The sequence below is a fragment of the Monodon monoceros genome, unplaced genomic scaffold (assembly GCF_005190385.1).
Source record: "Monodon monoceros isolate NGI ecotype Baffin Bay Population unplaced genomic scaffold, NGI_Narwhal_1 Super_Scaffold_7, whole genome shotgun sequence".
Taxonomy (NCBI): Eukaryota; Metazoa; Chordata; class Mammalia; order Artiodactyla; family Monodontidae; genus Monodon; species Monodon monoceros.
The window spans coordinates 23,741,042-23,758,967 of record NW_021703784.1 but is presented as its reverse complement, the minus strand read 5'-3'; the positions used below and the strand labels follow the sequence as shown (position 1 = coordinate 23,758,967).

Sequence of the window (17,926 nt, the reverse complement as noted above, 5' to 3'; positions counted from 1 at the left end):
CATCTACAGATGAATGGATAAAGAAGGCATGACATATAATGGAATATTACTCAGTAATAAAAAAGAATGAAATAATGCCATTTGCAGCAACATGGATGGACTTAGAAATTATCATACTAAGTGAAGTAAGCCAGAGAAAGACAAATATCATATGATATTGCTTATATGTGAAGTTAAAAAAAAGATGCTAATGAACTTATATACAAAATAGAAATAGATCCACAGACATAGAAAACAAACTTATGGTTACCACAGGGGAAAGGGGGAGAGAGATAAATGAGGAGTTTAGGATTAATGTATACACACAGCTATATATAAAAGAGATAACCAACAAGGACCTATATACCTACTATATAGCACTGTGAACTATACTCAGTATTTATAAGACTGAATCACTTTGCTGTACATCTGAAACTAACACATTGTAAACAAACTATACTTCAATTAAAAAAAAAACTGTTGCAGAAAATAATAAAAATCAGCATCAGCTAGAGTAGCAGCTAGATGTTAAAGCGCTTATTATGTTCCAGTGACCTAAATGCTTTACATATATTACCTTATTTAAATATCACATTAATTTAAAAGTAGGCACCCTTTATTATTCCAATATTCAGATACACTAGAAAGAGACAAAAGTTTCAAGTTCATTTAAAAAATTGGAATAAGCTTGAAACCAATCTCACTAGAAGTAAACATTTAAATAAAAAGTGGACAAATCAAATTTAATTATATTTAAAGAATCATTAAGATTGCAAAGTACACAATATTAGGGTTATCAATATAAAAAGAAATTCATGGATTTAATGAAAACAGTTTAATTGATGTTAGAAGAGCATTCAATTAGGTTGAACAAATACTCCTGATATAAATTTTCTTTTTTTTTTTTTTGGCTGTGCTGCACGGCTTGCAGAATCTCAGTTCTCTGACCAGGGATTGAACCCGGGCCATGGCAGTGAAAGTCCGAAATCCTAACCACTAGGACACTAGGGAACGCCCCCCTGATATAAATACTTAAAACACTACAAACAAAAGCCAAAATTATACTTAACATCTCTATTAAAATAAAGAATAAGACGAGAAAGCCTATCTTGATCATTATTAGTTTTACTGGAAATACTATGAGTGTAGTAAGAAGAAACTGGAAAATAATTATTTCAAGATGATATATCTTTAGTAAATAAAAAATAAGCATCAGGAAAGTCATTAGCTCTAATAAAGTCCATTCAGTAAGGGGCCTAATTAGAAAATAAAACAAAATATATTTCCTATAGTACTTAAGATGTTGTGTTACTGGCACATCTTTAGAAAAATAGATCAATGGAACAGATCGGGAGTCCAGAAGCAAACCTACACATATTCAGTTTACCAGCTTATGACAGCGGTAACAGTGGAACGTATTTCGGAACGGATAGTCTTTCTCAATAAATGGTGCTGAGTTAATTGGACATTCAGATAGAAAATCCAATACAGATGGATAATTGATCAAAATACAGAAGGCTGAACAAAAAAACTTCTAGAAGAAAAAATGGTAAAATATTCAGATATTAGATATCCATCCGAGAAAGAACTTAAATCTAGAATACAGAAAGACCAGCAACATATCAGTAAGAAAAAGGCAGACAATCCAATACAAAAATGGGCAAAGAGATAAACAGATACTACATCAAAGGAGACAACCTGAATGGCCAAAAAGCATTTGAAATGGTTTTCAACTTTATCAGGAAAAAGCAAATCAAAACCACAATGTGATACCAAAATGGCTGTAACAAAAATACCAAGTACTGACAATGATGTAGAACAATTGGAACTCTCCTTACACTGTTGATAGTCACATGATTTGGTACAGCCACTCTGGAAAACTGAAAAATCTGAATAAGGTTGGGTATATGAAACCCGATGACCCAGCCACTCCATTCCTAAATATATATCCAAGTGAAAAGTGTAATACATTCACCAAAAAACATGTACAAGAATATTCAACTGTAAAATAGATTAACTGTGGTACAATAAATTGTGGATAAATACAATGAAAAAACACAACACTGAGAATGACAACTGAATTACATACAACGTGAATGGTTTTCATAATTTTGTGCAAAAGAAGTTAAAAAAAGACTATATACTGCATAAATCTATTTATGCAAAGTTAAAAAAGGCTGAAACTATGGCTCTAGAGGTCAGAATAATTATCCTTGGGATTAGCAGTTAGTTACTAGAAGGAAGCATGAGGGGATTCTAGGGTACCAATTGTAGTCTTGATCTGGGTGATTAAGTGGATTTGTGTACTTTTAGAAAATTCATTGAACTGTATAAGTTTCTGCACTTTTTCTGTTTTATCCTTCCATAAAAATTTTACATTACCAAAAAAGCAATAATCAGTTAAAACAAAGGAATGCAGACTTCCCTAAAAATAGCAACAAACAACAAAATACCCAGTTTAATAAGACATTTGTGAGGATAGGGATAACTACAAAATTATGGATATATACCATGTTGCCATTAGCTTTTCAGTATCAGTTAACTCATAGGGTTAATGTACTTCAAATGGATATTCCAATAGAATTTTAACTTGGAAAAAATACAAGTGATTCTAAAGTAAATCCAGAAGCTTAAAAGAGACAAATACCTGAAAAAAATCAGAAAAGTTATAATGGACATAAAGCTACAACGCTTTCATCAATGGCACAAAATAATCTATACACTGTACTATGTAGTGCATGTATATGTGTATAAATTTAATATAGGTCCAAAACCTTTGATTTTATACCTCTCTGGTTAGCTGGGCTTCATAGTTCAGAATATTTAGGATTTTTAAAAAGTAACAGAATGTATATATCATATACCTCAGTTGAATCTGAAACGGTACACTAATTAAGCACATTGCTATTTTTCCAGCAAAATATGAATATTCATACCAAATGAGATAAAGACTAATGTAGCCTCACGTCAAATCAGGTCAGGTTTTGCCTTGAAATGAGTTTTGATGCTCAACTTAAGGGAAAAAATTGGTTGTGAACATTTTGGATTTTAGAATTGTAAATAAAAAAGATTACGCATCAGTAGAGGATAAGAGAGACATTATACATAAATGTGTGTGAGGAGAGAAACCTTATTTTAAGCAGTTTTATGAGTCAAGTGGTTAAATATTTAGGGAAAAAATGTACTGATTCTTTCTTCACACCAGGTATCAAACTAAATTATATACGGATTAGGAGCTTATCCTAATTTCAACAAATCAAGAAATAAAAAACCAATAGAAACCAGTAATGATACAGTTGAATATATCTCTGGTAAGGTATAAGCATATACTATGGAAGAAACGACAATTTCCTGGCAGGAATATTAATTGAAGTAATTTCCCGGAAGAAATTTGGCAAAATGTATTGAGGTCCTTAAAAAAATGTACACTAAATTTTGACTTGGTAATTCTACTCTCTAAAGCATCTCCTAAGGAGATAACTGACAACATAAATATTTATTTACAAACATGTTCACTGCTAGTTTTTTAAAAATAATAGCTAAAAACTGGATAGTGCCTGATATTATCTAAAGTAAAAAAAGCATTAGGAAGTTATATTTACAGTTTAAGTTCAATTATATAGAAAAAATAATTTAGGGAAAAAAGACTAGTAAAGTATGCAAAAATGTTAACCAATATTTATAAAAATAGGAAAGTCTATTAAAAGAGAATGCATACTACCAGGGTCAAAATTTGATGTATAATTTCAATAAGTTAAGCCTGAGGCTGAAAGATGGTGGCTTGAAAAATGATGAATGTAGAATATATAGCACCATGCTTTTGAAATTACTCCTTATCAAAGCTTAATCTTGGTATTCCTAATAGTCATGACATCTAGCCTTTGGCTGAATGCTGATGGATGCTTTACTCATGTAAAATTTCAACATACTTACTAAAGGGTTCCAACAATATCCAGGGCTAAACTAATCAAATATTTTAATTACAAGACTTCTCAAATTTGGCATACAACTGAGTACACTAAGTCAGGGGTCCCCAACCCCCGGGCCCTGGACTAGTACCAATCCATGGCCTGTTAGGAACCGGGCCGCCCAGCAGGAGGTGAGCAGCGGGCGAGTGAGCGAAGCTTCATGGGCCGCTCCCCATCGCTCACATTACCGCCTGAACCCTGAACCATCCTCGCCCCTTCTGTGGAAAAATTGTCTTCAGTGAAACTGGTCCCTAGTGCCAAAACGGTTGGGGACTGCTGCACTAAGTAATGTCAAAAATAAACAGTGCATGGATCCTTACATGTAGTTACAGAAGTAGCCACAAGTTGTCTGTGGTATACTTTAACCCTGAAATGTAGTCAACTGGGCATCTGACTGTTAAAATAGATTACCGGGTACAATAATTAAGTCTAGCACATTGGGACTTTTAGGATAAAATGGGGACTATGGTTTTATTCTCGAACATAAATGAAAGCTCCAAATACAAGTTGTCTTTGGACTATATCTAGTGGCTCCTGGCTAGTGAACTAAGAATCCTGAAGAAAGTGAGCTTATTTTATTTGTATATGAATCCTTAGCACATACAAATTAACTGAATGAGAAGAAAATCTATAATTTTCAGCATTATGTAAACTTCCGAAAACAAGAATTGACTTGCAAAGGAATTTCTTCAAAGTATCTAAAAGAGAATGATTGCCAATATGAAGGAATTCAAACTTTTGAAGTTAATGAAAATATTTATTCAAACCTAACTGTAGTACAGTATCAAGCTGAGTTAAATAAACATTAACTGTACTAATTCCTGGTTCCTTAGGAACAGACCACTGCCACATCATAAAAATTTATTACAACACAAATTTCTGCAGTAAGGTTCAGCTAGTAAGACGTGATTTCCACATTGAGAAATGTAGTGATGGATTTAGTTTTTTAAAGGCCCAGTATTAAAAAAAATAATGGTTGAGGAAAATGACTCATAAATATGTACACCTGCAGAAAAAACCCTTAGTATACTGATATTTAACAAAACAGAAAGCACTTAAGAGAACATACTTTAATATCTAGGCACAATTGGTACGAATTATAATTTCTGTACTCATTTAAAGGTTTAAACCAATTCTTCAACTTGACTGATGTGTGTGAGTCTAATACAGAGAAGGCACCTCTTTCATTCTCCTTAAGGACTTTCTGAGGGAAACTCTATAATACTTTAAGGGGTACAGAGACAACGTGCTATATCCAAGTGTAACACAGCCCATTTTAGGAGAAACTAAATTAAAATAGAAAACTATGATTTCTCTTTTTACATCTTATGATGGATATGGCTTTCTAAAAGGACAACAGAAGATAATCCTGCATACAAGCTTTAACATAGAACACAAGATTTAAATTAAATGTGCATTGGTCTCTACCATGTAAAAAGTTCTATGAATTAGTGCAGTTCTTTAAATCCCCAGTATTTAGGGGAAAAGTATATACACACCAAGAAATCTCAACTACTACATAACCAAACTTTTTATGGCTCAACAGTCTAAACGCTTAAAGTTATGTAAAAGATCTTAAAAGTTATAAACAAAAGATCAGAACACTCAAATGGTTTACAAAATTCTCTCTTTAAAACAAAGAGACCAGAACAACCAGAAGAAATAAAGTGTACAATTTTAGGAACATTATCTTTACTGCAATTATAAGAAGGGGCGGCAAAGTATTCACTCTAGAAAAAACCCCAAATTGTTAATTTCTGGTTACTTTATTACCATTTGAATTCATTATTACTCTTGTACTAATTAGTGGCTATGTCTTCAGATATCTTGTGGGACAATTACTGAAGGCAATTTATAAGGAAAAGTATACTTTTCCCACTCAAAGTGAGAAACTATTCCAGATGAATAAGCCTCAGAATTAGAGATCATAAGAAGCCAAAAAATACAATGTAAGAACATTAGGTTGATTTAAGCTCTATTTCAACAAGATTTACACAGTATTTACAATATACAATTGTCAAAGATATACAGTTTTGCAGATTGGCTTTACTCACATTTCTGCAAATGTTTTTTCCACAATAAAAATATACCAAGGTAAAGCTATTTACAAACTAGGAAGCTGCTTTAGAAACAGCATGATTTAGAAATAAAGTGAAATTTCAGTACAATGAAAGTGCAGGTCATGCTTTCAGATTCTGTCAGTATCTCATTCCCTACACTCATAGTTTAAGGAATAGTAGTTTTAAATAGCTACTGTTCTTATATATTCAGAATATTTACTCATCATAATGCAATGATAACAAAAATTTGTCCACATCCATTCCAGCTGGAAATGAACTGGGTAGCTTCTTTTTCTGTCAAAAAAAAAAAAAGAAAGAAAAGAAAGAAAGAAAGAAAAAATAAACCTAAGTTAACATATTGAACTCAAACAAGGCCAAAAAGCTAGCTTTCTTATTAAGTCACATAGACCCTCATTATCAGGTACTTTCATATACTACCAAAATTTTTGCCAAAACAGTTTAGTTCATTACCATTTTAGTTATACAGAGAAGTAGAGACAATTTTTATAAATCCAAGGTTAATAAAATATACTTCAATGATATTTCATTATTTTAGAGCACAAGACATTATACAAATTCAGAGTGTATGAATGTTGAATGAGACAAGAGAGAACATGCTTTTTATAAGGTGGTCATTATTGCTAAACTGTAAACTTTAGAAAGCTTTACTAAGATTTTAAGAGTTAACAGGTACTTTTCTAGTTCCAAACATTTAACATACTCTAGGCACTTTACAAACACTGCATTTAGTCCTCACAGCCATTGGGTAAGATGTGTGGTAACCTCATGTCAAATGATGCAGCTAAGACTCATGTTATTGGGTTAACAATAGTCAAGAACCAATAAGCAGGAGATGCAGGATTCAACCTAGGCTTGCAAGGCAGCAGAGCCAAGATTCTTTCCCTGACAATACTTCCTGTATGACATTTTAAACCTTTCTATTCAATCCACTTACTAAATGGCTAAACAGATTTAGGAAAAATGGCTTTAACTTATCAGTGATAATCCTACATTACTTTCCTACAGATAACTGTGGTTAAAGAAGAAACAGGTAAATTTAATTTTTATACTGCTCCAACACATTAACTTACATTAGAATCTATGGAAGAGCTGGTAGGACATGTGGAAAAAACCTAAGATGGAGGAGTTGCAAAGCAGTTTTCACTTGGTAATTCCATACACAATAATGGCTTCCCAATTTTTCATGTGTTATGTCATTCTCCCCACCAAACCTTGGGTCCTACCATGACAGAAACAAAAACCTCCTTTTCCCAAGGAAGATGTTTATAAATACACGCCTTAGCAACTGTTTTGAAAATGCTACGTTTCATCTAGATAACTTCTGAGTACCACACTGGCTGAGAGATACTGCTAGAGAATTTTTTTTTTTTTTTTTTTTGCGGTATGTGGGCCTCTCACTGTTGTGGCCTCTCCCGTTGCGGAGCACAGGCTCACGGGCCCAGCAGCTCTGTGGCATGTGGGATCTTCCCGGACCGGGGCATGAACCCGTGTCCCCTGCATCGGAAGGCGGACTCTCAACCACTGCGCCACCAGGGAAGCCCTAGAGAATGTATTTTGTCAATCAAAATTCAAAGCTATCTTGACCAAAATGTTCAGTTAGGTAGCTATGGCAAAAAATGATGAGATCTTTAATCTGAGCACTGAAGGAAGGGCAAGGTGTGGTTTTGAAATTAAGACTTTCAAACTTGCCTTAATTTTCTTCTTTTTCATTGGTATTGATGAATTTGCAAGACTTTTATTAGAAGTACGGGAGTGTCGTTCACGCTCATCTAATTCCTCGATCTTCCGCTTTTTTGTGGTGCTCCTTGAAGATGCTCTAAATTGTTGTGTATTGTCTTTTAGAGGAGTAGCTGAAGTAGTCCTAGAGATGGCTGCTCTGGAGAGAATCATTAATGTATGGGCAGCCATGTTTACACTGTTTTCACTCCCTGTTTCACTGGCAGGGCTGCAGGCGGGCAAGTCTGGGGTGACAGGAGGGACCATTACTTTGGGTGTGCTACTCTCTTCACCATAACGCCTACTAGAAGGGACCTTGATAACATCTGTAGGTTCTTCTTTATGTTTTTCCCCTGCTCCTGAGCCAGATGTCCGGGGTACAGATAAATCAGTACTATCAGCGAGTCTATTTACTGGGCTATGCCACTGAATATCTTGTAACATTTCTGTGGTATGCTTGGTGAGTGGGTTAATCAAAGAACTGGCAGACTTGGTTTGTTCTTGTTTTAAATCCTTCACAGGTGCACCTACTGAAATGACATTTTTACTGTTTGAGGATGTGCCTTGTTTTCTGGTTAGCTCTTGCAGTGAAGCTATAGTTTTCTCATTCCGTACACCCCCAGTTTGCTGCCCATTAGACAGTTTTGAAGTTTCTGGATTTTTCTGCCTTTCCACATCACTGCATAGTTCATTCTCCTTATTAGCTGTTGCTTTATGGAAAGATTCAAGTATAGTTTCTGTGGGTGAAACTTTCTTTTCTGACTGAGTTTCTTTTATGGTATGTCGGCTAATGGCAGTTTCTGATTTAGATAAAATCTTAGGCACAGGAGGTTTCTCTCTCTCTCTTTTGAGAGCGTTATTAGAAGGGGGTTTTAAGGTGGAGGAAACAATGGGTGAGTCAAGATTAGAAAATGAAATGTCATTCCTTTCTTTGTTTTGGGACACCGTCTTATGATTTGTCCCCTGTGTATTCGCCACAGGAGAAGCAGTGCTATCAAAACAGAGCACACGCCTGTGGCTTTCAAAGGTTTTGCTAGTTGGAACTATACTTTCTACTGAGAAGGGAACTGTTATTTCTTCCAATTTTTTCCCAAGATCTGTGGCCATATTCTTGTCAGGAACTTCAGTTCTACAAGAAAAAAAAATTTTTCTTAGCAACATAAAGAAATTCTTTATGCTTTTAACTTGAGCATCCAAATACTCTATGATAGAAACTACTTTTATGCTCACCGTTGTACATGACATCCAACTAAGTGACTTGATGAATCCACCAAATTATTTACCTGTTTTCCTGGAATTATAAGTTAAGTTAATTAGAAAAGAAAAACATTCCTGAAAGTATATTTCTCTGAAAGAAAACAGAACAGACCACAGTATCAGACACCATGAGAAAAATTTAAGCTATAGCTAATGTACAAATGAAATACTTTCACATACTGGGTCTAAAAAAGCAGCTTTGTAATATACACGAGACGATCACTCATTCATGTTACTGAGGAAATATAAATATGGAGCAAATGACTTGCTTTAACTTCAGGGAAATATGAATCCAGTCTTTTGATTTACAAATTAGTATGCTCAGTATAGCATTTAAGGGTACTACTTAGATCCAAAAAGTTACTTAAAGAAAACACTATATTATACCTATTTAAAAATTCTGCCCATTTAACTGTCATGTTTGTAAGCCTATGTCACTCAGAGCGCATGCTCTGGAGTTTTAATAGCCATATTTTATTTTATTATTATTATTTTTTAATAGCCATATTTTAATTTCCATGGACTTATATGAGTTTATGTGGAAGGGCAGCAAGATATGAAGCCAGAAATGAAAGCAAAGATGATATCGTGTAGGACCTTGGGTATTATGCAAAAGGTTTTATAGAGAATCCTTAAGAGTTTTAAATAGGGACGATGCATGAATAGATTTGTTTTAGGAAGTCACTCTGGCAGCATAAAAATCAAAATCATTGGCCTAGAGTGAGGAAAGTGCTGACTGGATAGATCTGAGAAGACCTGTGTAAGTCTGAAATAGTATTAAGGAGGAATGGGAGAGAAAGAAGATAGGTAGACATTTAAAATAATTGCTAAGTGGCAGTGAGGGTGAGAAAGTTTTAAGTGTTATTGAATGGAATCACTTCTAAAGCAATGCTAAGAAGCCCAGGTGTAAAGGCAGAGAAATGGTTGGCTGGATAGATCCAGGGCTAGAGGGTATTAAGTGGATATGGTAGAAGAATGTGAATATGAAGGTGTATAAGAGTACTGGGAAAAGTGGCTGATGTGGTGGATTGTGGGGTTTAGCCTGGATAGGGAAGGAAATGAATGCAGAAAGGAAGTGAAAATTCAGGTAAAGGTAAGGATTCAAGTAATAGGAGCTCTCATTGGTTGAAGAGAGATTCAATGGATATACAGAAATGTAAGTATTTTGAGAGAGTTTATTGACCATTATAAATTATATAGGTCTAATAACAAGTAGTGAAAAATTAAAGGTAAAGCTATGGGACAGGTTGGCTGAAGTGAAGATTAAAGACTCAGAAATGAAAGGGGTCAACAATTCTGAGGGTTAGGGTGTTGTTAGGTTAACAACATGGGCATTTTGTCACCCATGAAGATAGAGAAGTCTGAGGTAGAGAAGTTTGAGAACTCACCACAACATTCATCAGTATTTTCATTCATGAATGAAAATCTCGTGTTACTTTGTATATGTTGTCTTTTACTGAACTAAGTCTTTAATTTTGGAGTAGTCAGCATTATCAAATTTTTTCATTTTTCAAAAGCAATCTTTTATCTCAGCATCATCTCGATATTCTCTTACATTTTCTTTCATTATTTGTTTTGCTTTTCACTTTCAGGTGTTAATCATCTTGGAGTTCATACCTTTATATATGTTGTGAGGAAGAGATCTATTTTTTCCCTGTAATATATATAATAGCCAATGGTTTCATTTACTAAACAAACCACCCTATCCCTTCTGACTTCTGACATTACCTCTACTATGTACAAGTTGCTATACACGTCTTTTTCTAAATACACGGTCTTTTTCTAAACTCTGTTTTGTTCCATTTGTCTTTTTCTTTTTTTAATCACTGCAAAAAACTTTAAGCAAAGGTTGGACAACCACCTGTTAGGAAAGTTATTAGTATTCCAAAAAATAAAAAAAAATACCGTCATATTGCTGCAAACAAAGGAGTACACACACATTAAGCTGACATGAATGAACTTAAAAATGTACCTGTACAAGGCTTGTTTCTTAGTCCCTGAGTCTTCAGAGATTTTGGAGGGATAGGGAATTGAGGGATACTTCTATTGCAAACAGGTGCTGCCAAAGGCATATGAAGGACCTGGAGGAGAAGCCATTAATTATACTTTGTTTGAAAAGCAGCACCGAGCCATTTTCAGTTCATAAATCTCACCTGCCGAGGAGGAGCAGAAAAGGTATTTCCATTCTGTCCAACCACAGATACAGGGATCATTCCCACCATTCCCTGAAGTACAGGCTGGACTGGAGAAGCAATTATAATGGCAGATCCTAAAAAAAAAAACAACCAACAATTCTCAATAAAATGGAATAAACACAAGACACCAAAGTAATTATTACTATTTTTAAAGGTTTTGTGTTTTTTTAAAATAAATACATTTATTTATTTGTTGATTTATTTATTTATGTCTGCTTGGGTCTTTGTTGCTGCATGCAGGCTTTTCTCTAGTTGCGGCAAGCGGGGGCTATTCTTCGTTGCAGTGCATGGGCTTCTCATTGCAGTGGCTTCTCTTGTTGTGGAGCACGGGCCCTAGAGCGTGCAGGCTTCAGTAGTTGTGGCATGTGGGCTCAGGAGTTGTGTCGCATGGGCTTAGTTGCTCCGCAGCATGTGGGATCTTCCTGGACCAGGGCTCGAACCCGTGTCTCATGTATTGGCAGGCGGATTCTTAACCACTGCGCCACCAGGGAAGCCCCAGTAATTATTAATTTGAAATAAATCCTATATAATTATAATCAGTTTTTCATATAATCTACTCTCCTTTAAAAAAATTAATTTAGGGACAACAACAAGGCTAACAAATTAAGAAAAAGTCAATCTGAATATTATTCTTATGGCAATTAGTCAAAGTAAACATCATGAATAAGCATAAGACTCTACATCCTGGAGATCATATTTTAGTTGTACCTTGATTCCTCTAGAAAGAATAGTGAAATTGATCAAAAAATTGGTAGTGCAGGTTTCAAGTCTGAATCTTTTACCAGAAAATAATGGTCCAAACTGAATATTGACAGTCTAAGACTTACTCACAACCCCAAACTATAATATAATCTCAGTGGTATTTGTCAGAAAGGGTCCAGATAAGTGAGCAACCAGTAAAAACTGTGGGAGAAAATACAATGTTTACATGGTCAACAATATAGTCTATGGCTATCATAATTTAACCCTGCCCTGTAAATTAATCTTTTCCTAATAAATTCATTAACTTCTCCTGTAAGGCTGATTTCCTCACTTTCCTGAACACCTACCTCAGTCTCTCAAATACCTACCTATCCTTGTACTGCTTAAGATTCCCTTCCTTTTACTCCAAATACTACCTAAGCTTCAGCTCAAGTTCCACCTTTTCTACCAATTCTGATCCCTCCTTTCTTATTTTAAACAGCACTTGAAATAGATCCATCAGGCTTAATACTTAATTGCTGATATTTAATCTGATTTAATTGTATGCCTAAATGTAAAAAAAGAAAGAGGGGAAAGGAGCTTGGGAATCAATATCTAAGGAAGTGTAGATGAATGTGCCATAAACTCCACCTTCAAGGAACATATAATCAAGAATGACCACTATGACAGGCATGTCAGTCACTAACTACACATAAAATGGCATGTAATAAATGCCAGAGGTGCTCCTATAAACAAAGAATTCTAAAGACAGGGATCAATTTTCAAATGTGGAAGATAGTGAGAAATTACAAAGGGTATTATGCAGGGAGAAATTCAAGTTGTGTCTTGAAAGTCTTTCCAAATAGGTAATAAATTCCTTGAAAACTAAGACTATAATAACTATTTAAGAAAAATCTCCCACAACACTGGGTTTTAGTAGGTATATGGCTATTTGATGAATTAGTCTTCCCCCCCCGTCTTTTTCTTGTATTGATAGCTTAGCCATGGATTGAGAACTATGGAAAGAAAAAGAAATAAAAAATGAAACCACTGAATTCCATAGCTTAGCAGATTAAAAAAAATTTTGATTGAATTAATTCTGTAAAGAGAAGCCATAATCACAAATTTCTGAATCTTTTCTTTTACTCTCATCCATGATTTATTACCTTCTAGTCAATAACAGCACACACAAGAGAAATTAGATCCCATTCCAGAGAAATGAACTTCAATATGTTCTAAAGTTACCTTGTGAAAAGCTGGGTGACATAGCTTGGTTGACAGCAAATACACTGTTTGACCTTGGGGGTGTCTGTAACTGAGGTGGTGGTTGAGCAGTCACAGGTGCAGAATTTCCAGGCAACACCACCACATTTGACTGACTGACAGTTGTTCCTAAGGCTGTTGGATCAGTTACACAAGTAGCTATCAGAATGTTATTTGAATTGCCAAAAGTTGTGCTTGTAGCTGGCATTAACTGTATGTATCCTCCATCCTTGGAAACACATGGCGTAACATTGGCTGAAAAAGCAATGCTCTCTTCATTCTGAGTGTTGTTTACTGTAGAGTCTTCAGGTTTGAGTGCTAAAAGGCTCTGTTCCATTGAGGCTGAATCCCCAATTCCTTCAGCAAATGAGATAGCATCTGTGGTTTCTTCTGAAGACAGGCATTTAACTAATTCTGCATTTCTGGCAGGTGATTTAGAAGGAGAAGACAAAATTATAGTTGGCAAGTTTTCTCCACTGATACTAGAAACAGCACTGTTAAGTTCAGAATCTGAGGAAACAAATGGATCATCACTGATGATAATTTTGAGAGAGACTATATTTGATGCATCTATCTCTGCTGACTTGTTGCCAGCAGGTTTATCACTAGTATTCTGGGACTCAGGGTGAGAATCCCTCACTGAAGAACACACAGATTCTGAAGGAAGAGAACGTATATCTTCTATAGGATTAGCTTCTGGGGATATCAATGTAACTTCCTCACAGTTATTTTCACCTAAAGATAGAAAAATACTATCTCCATCTTCTTTTACAGAAGATGAAGGCTCTTGTGAACCCAAAGCAACTTTCTCAGACTTGGAGGGCTGAGGTTCATGATCTGTACGATTTAACTTAACAGATGATGAATCATTAGATGGTTGTTTAATTGAAGATACTGAATCTCCAAGGTGAATTTCTACTTTTTGTTCAGATATAGTTAAACCCGAACCTTCAACAGACACAGGTAATATTTTACTTTGAAGTGAAGAATTATCTTGGCAATCTGAAAGTTGCTGTGATGCAACTGGTAACACATTATTAATTTCAATTTTACTCTGGTGAATTTCTCTAGAATCTGGTGACTTGGAACCATGGAAATTAGTTGTAAGTCTTCTTGTATCGTCAGAACTTTCACAAAATTGACCTTTTTTAGATGGCTTTCCAGTTAATGGAATATTTTGGGATAAAAGCTGAGAAGTTTTTCCAGAGAGAATTAAGTTCGCATTGTTAGTTTCACCACCAAGGGAAACAAATGAAGTTATTGGTATATCAGACTGATCAGGCTGTAATCGAGATTCATTCTGCACACTTGGAGACAAAGAATTCTTTTCAACTTCCATAGCCAATTCAGTTTCAGTAGACATCTGACTGGTGTATAATTCAGCACAATGCTGATTACATTCAGCATCAGAATTTACTCTTTGGTTAAAGTCATTCAAATTAGGCACAGACTCAAAGGTGATATCAAGGTTACACTTCTGTTCAGTAGATACTACTGTTTTAAAGGCCTTTTTCTGGACGCTAGAGTCTATCTGGGAAAAATGTTCCTGGGCTTCCTGTCTAAGCTCATCATGGTTGCTGCCATTCTTCAAAACATTTGATGTGTCTTCATTTTGATAGGATGTACAAAATGGGGGTTGACCAGATTGATCATCTGCAAAATATTAGGATGGCGGAAAGATATGGTGAGTATGTAACAGCTTTTAAGGTAGTCATCTTTACTATAAAACCTGTTTTGCCAAGGAAGTAACTAATCTTTGATATACCGGCAAGTGGAAGTCTGATAAACTCACTCTCTCATTTTTTGAGTATCAAAACACTTACAGGTACTTTTCTTATTACTGATGCCTTTTTTAACAAGTGCCAAATTGTTTTTCAAGCTTTTTAGAAAACAGATGACACAATGAAGGAAAAAGCATATATGTTTAAGAACATTTAATGTGTACTAATATATAAAAAAAACTGGCTACATAGTTTTTTCAAAACAACTGACTTTTCAACTTCTACCATTTCTAATGACCATACTTCATCTGATATATTCTTGAAGGTGAAATGGGGCCAATTACATTTTGCATGATCAACATTTGATGTTATTGTGTACACTTTAACATTTATTACACATTTACTGAAGATCAACCGCATGACCAGTACTGGGATACAAAGATGAATGACCCAGCCTCCACCCTTCGTGATATCAGTCTAAGGGAGGCAGACATAGGACAGAAAGTCATAATGAAACATGCCAAAAACCATAGCAGTATAGGAACAAAAGGCACCTCTTCTGGCCTATGGGATGTGAGAAAGTGTTATTGTACGAGGAGATCTTGACAAATAGAAGTGTTAATAGTTGGAAAAAGAAGAAATGGCATTTGAGAAAATACTGATATACTGTGTCATACATCATTCACAGTTTAGGACAGAAAATAATAACAATTAACAATATGAAAAATATTGGGAAAAATCCAGAAAAATGTATATCAACTATCATAAAATTCTGTTAATGTGACACTGGTAAAATAATAGTGGGTATGGAGCACATGTGAATCCTTATTGTGGGGAAACCAGTGGAAATTATATACAGGCCACATAAATTCAGGGGTAGTCAGTTTCAACGAAGTGGGAAGAGACTTTCTGAGAAAATAGGATTTCAAATTTCATTTTGTGCAGGGTAGAGCTTATCTGAAGCACAATCTTCCACACATAATATATATGAGAAAGACACGCCCTCCTACAATTCAGCCTAAGAAATGGAGGATTGGGTTTGGGTACAGGCAAAGGGCTCAAAATAGGAATACAGTCTGAGATATTCCAAAACTGGTTTTTGGAAGGCGTGATGTGAAACTTGGAAGCCATGAAGTCTTTTGAGGGAGTTGGAAGGGGTCATGGAATTTAAGAATAGATGAACAGAAAAGATTATTGTGGCATAGCTTGGCATAGACAGAAATGGATAGAGGTGGTACCAAAGAGGCATAAAGTTTAGCAAGTGTAAGATGCCAAGATAATGTGAGAGAAGCCAGGATAATGGTTATCTTTGAGGAACAGGGATGAAAGGAGTAGTGATTGCGAAGAGATACGAAGAGATGTTTTTGTGGTGCTGGCGGTATTCTATTTTTTGACTTTAGAGATGGTTATGTGGGTATTTGCTTGATTATAATTCAATGAGCTAAAGTACACTTTTATTGTGCACTTCTGCATATGTTTCACAAAAGTGAAATTTAAAAAAACTTGGCCAATATTTAAAAGCTCTAGGATAGACATATTCACTGCCCTCCCTCATTCATAAGTAGTTATTGTGGGACAATTATATGCCATACTGGTACTCTATGGGAGGCAGAAACATAAAGAACTGACTAGTAGACACATAGGAATATAACCTAAAACCTCATAAAACCCATAATTCAGGACTATCAGCAAGTATACAATTTCCTCTAAATAAGTGAGATATTGATACTGAGCACTCAGCTAAGCTTGCTTACGAGGCTGGATGATTAATACCACAAACCAACCTTACACATTAGGGATCTGAATATGTGTCTCAAAAAAATTACGTTAAATGTTACAGACAGGTTGAACTGGTCAACACTATTAACACCAATTTGTGCGTGTCTACTGCATCATGAAGGAATGAGTACTAAAAATCCACCTTTTAATCAAAGTACTAAAGGCGTGGGAATAATTTTTTCTTTTTAAATGAAGAGAAAACTTAGAAACACAAAAATGATCTATGTGGTAATTTGAACAACTTTCAAATTAAACAACATTTTCTGCCTTTGAGATTTTGAGACTGATATTAGGATTTAGATTGATATTAACAATATCAAATTCTTACCAGATTCTCCTGTTTCAAAAGAACCTTTAACTGCTAGATGAGTTTCACCTGCTAAGACTACATTGAGATTGGTTTCCATATGCTGACTGGAAATGCCTTGTGATATATTTTTATTATTCTTTGTTTTACCTGTTAAAAAGGGAATAGGGAAACAATTGGTTAAATGACCAAAATAAAAATAAGCATCAATTAATACAGCTTGACAGTGGTCAAGCAAATGTTAAAGTTTGGTCTTAATTATAGTCCTTTAAGTATAGTTTTTAACATGTTGCCTTATATATCATTGACAAGTATGATTTTTCCACTAGACCAGTGCATTTTTAACATGTTCTCAGACAATGCTGGTCTGCTGGTTTGGAGACTACACTTTGAGAACTACTGCACTAGGCCATAAGAGGGAGGGCAATAGACAAATCTTTTTATTCCTCTTGTATTATCCAACTGTGTTTAGTATAATATATGTATAGGAGTAGACCTCAACACATTTTTGATGACTGGCAAAACTGCCCACAACTAACCCCCCTCACCCCCAAAACTGTTCTTTATTTTTACAGCTAAAGTATCTTTAAGAAAAAAATAAAACAAAAAAGCAACAAAAAAACTCTTTCATATCCATGTTTGCTTTAATGAAAATAGGAACTTTTTTCCAGATGCTCTGGGAAATGTTGTTTTACTCTGTTTAAGCTGTTTCTCCAGAGAAATTGGAGAAACTTTTTTCTCCTAACTGCTTTGATAGAAATGTTCTACTTACCATAGTCAAATAGATCAAAGAGTGCCTGAAATGCTGGATCGGATTCTGTCTGTTCCAATATATCCTGTATAGCTTCTTCAGACATGTGGATTTCACTCTGCAAAAACAAAAAACAAACAAAAAGTGATCCTAATTGAATTAGTATGGTTTAATACCAGCAAAGCAATTAGAGGATATCTGATATTTTGTACCTTTTATGTAGTATTC

General features: G+C 34.9%; 1 protein-coding gene across 2 annotated transcripts in view; it reads right to left on the bottom strand.

Moving 5' to 3' along the window:
- Positions 1 to 4,683: 4,683 nt before the first annotated feature.
- The window catches only part of LOC114886955 (protein NPAT), a 52,402-nt gene continuing 39,159 nt past the window's right edge, over positions 4,684 to 17,926 (bottom strand). Inside the window, exons 11-18 of one of the 2 annotated variants that reach the window (XM_029208150.1) lie at positions 17,720 to 17,816; positions 16,969 to 17,097; positions 13,123 to 14,793; positions 11,155 to 11,270; positions 10,974 to 11,082; positions 8,975 to 9,035; positions 7,718 to 8,873; positions 4,684 to 6,301 (exon numbers count right to left, since the gene is read on the bottom strand). In XM_029208150.1, the coding sequence (XP_029063983.1) occupies positions 6,224 to 6,301; positions 7,718 to 8,873; positions 8,975 to 9,035; positions 10,974 to 11,082; positions 11,155 to 11,270; positions 13,123 to 14,793; positions 16,969 to 17,097; positions 17,720 to 17,816 (3,417 nt within the window). In that variant the 3' untranslated portion in view covers positions 4,684 to 6,223. The remainder of the gene's footprint in view (positions 6,302 to 7,717; positions 8,874 to 8,974; positions 9,036 to 10,973; positions 11,083 to 11,154; positions 11,271 to 13,122; positions 14,794 to 16,968; positions 17,098 to 17,719; positions 17,817 to 17,926) is intronic. The other variant, XM_029208151.1, reaches the window with a different exon arrangement.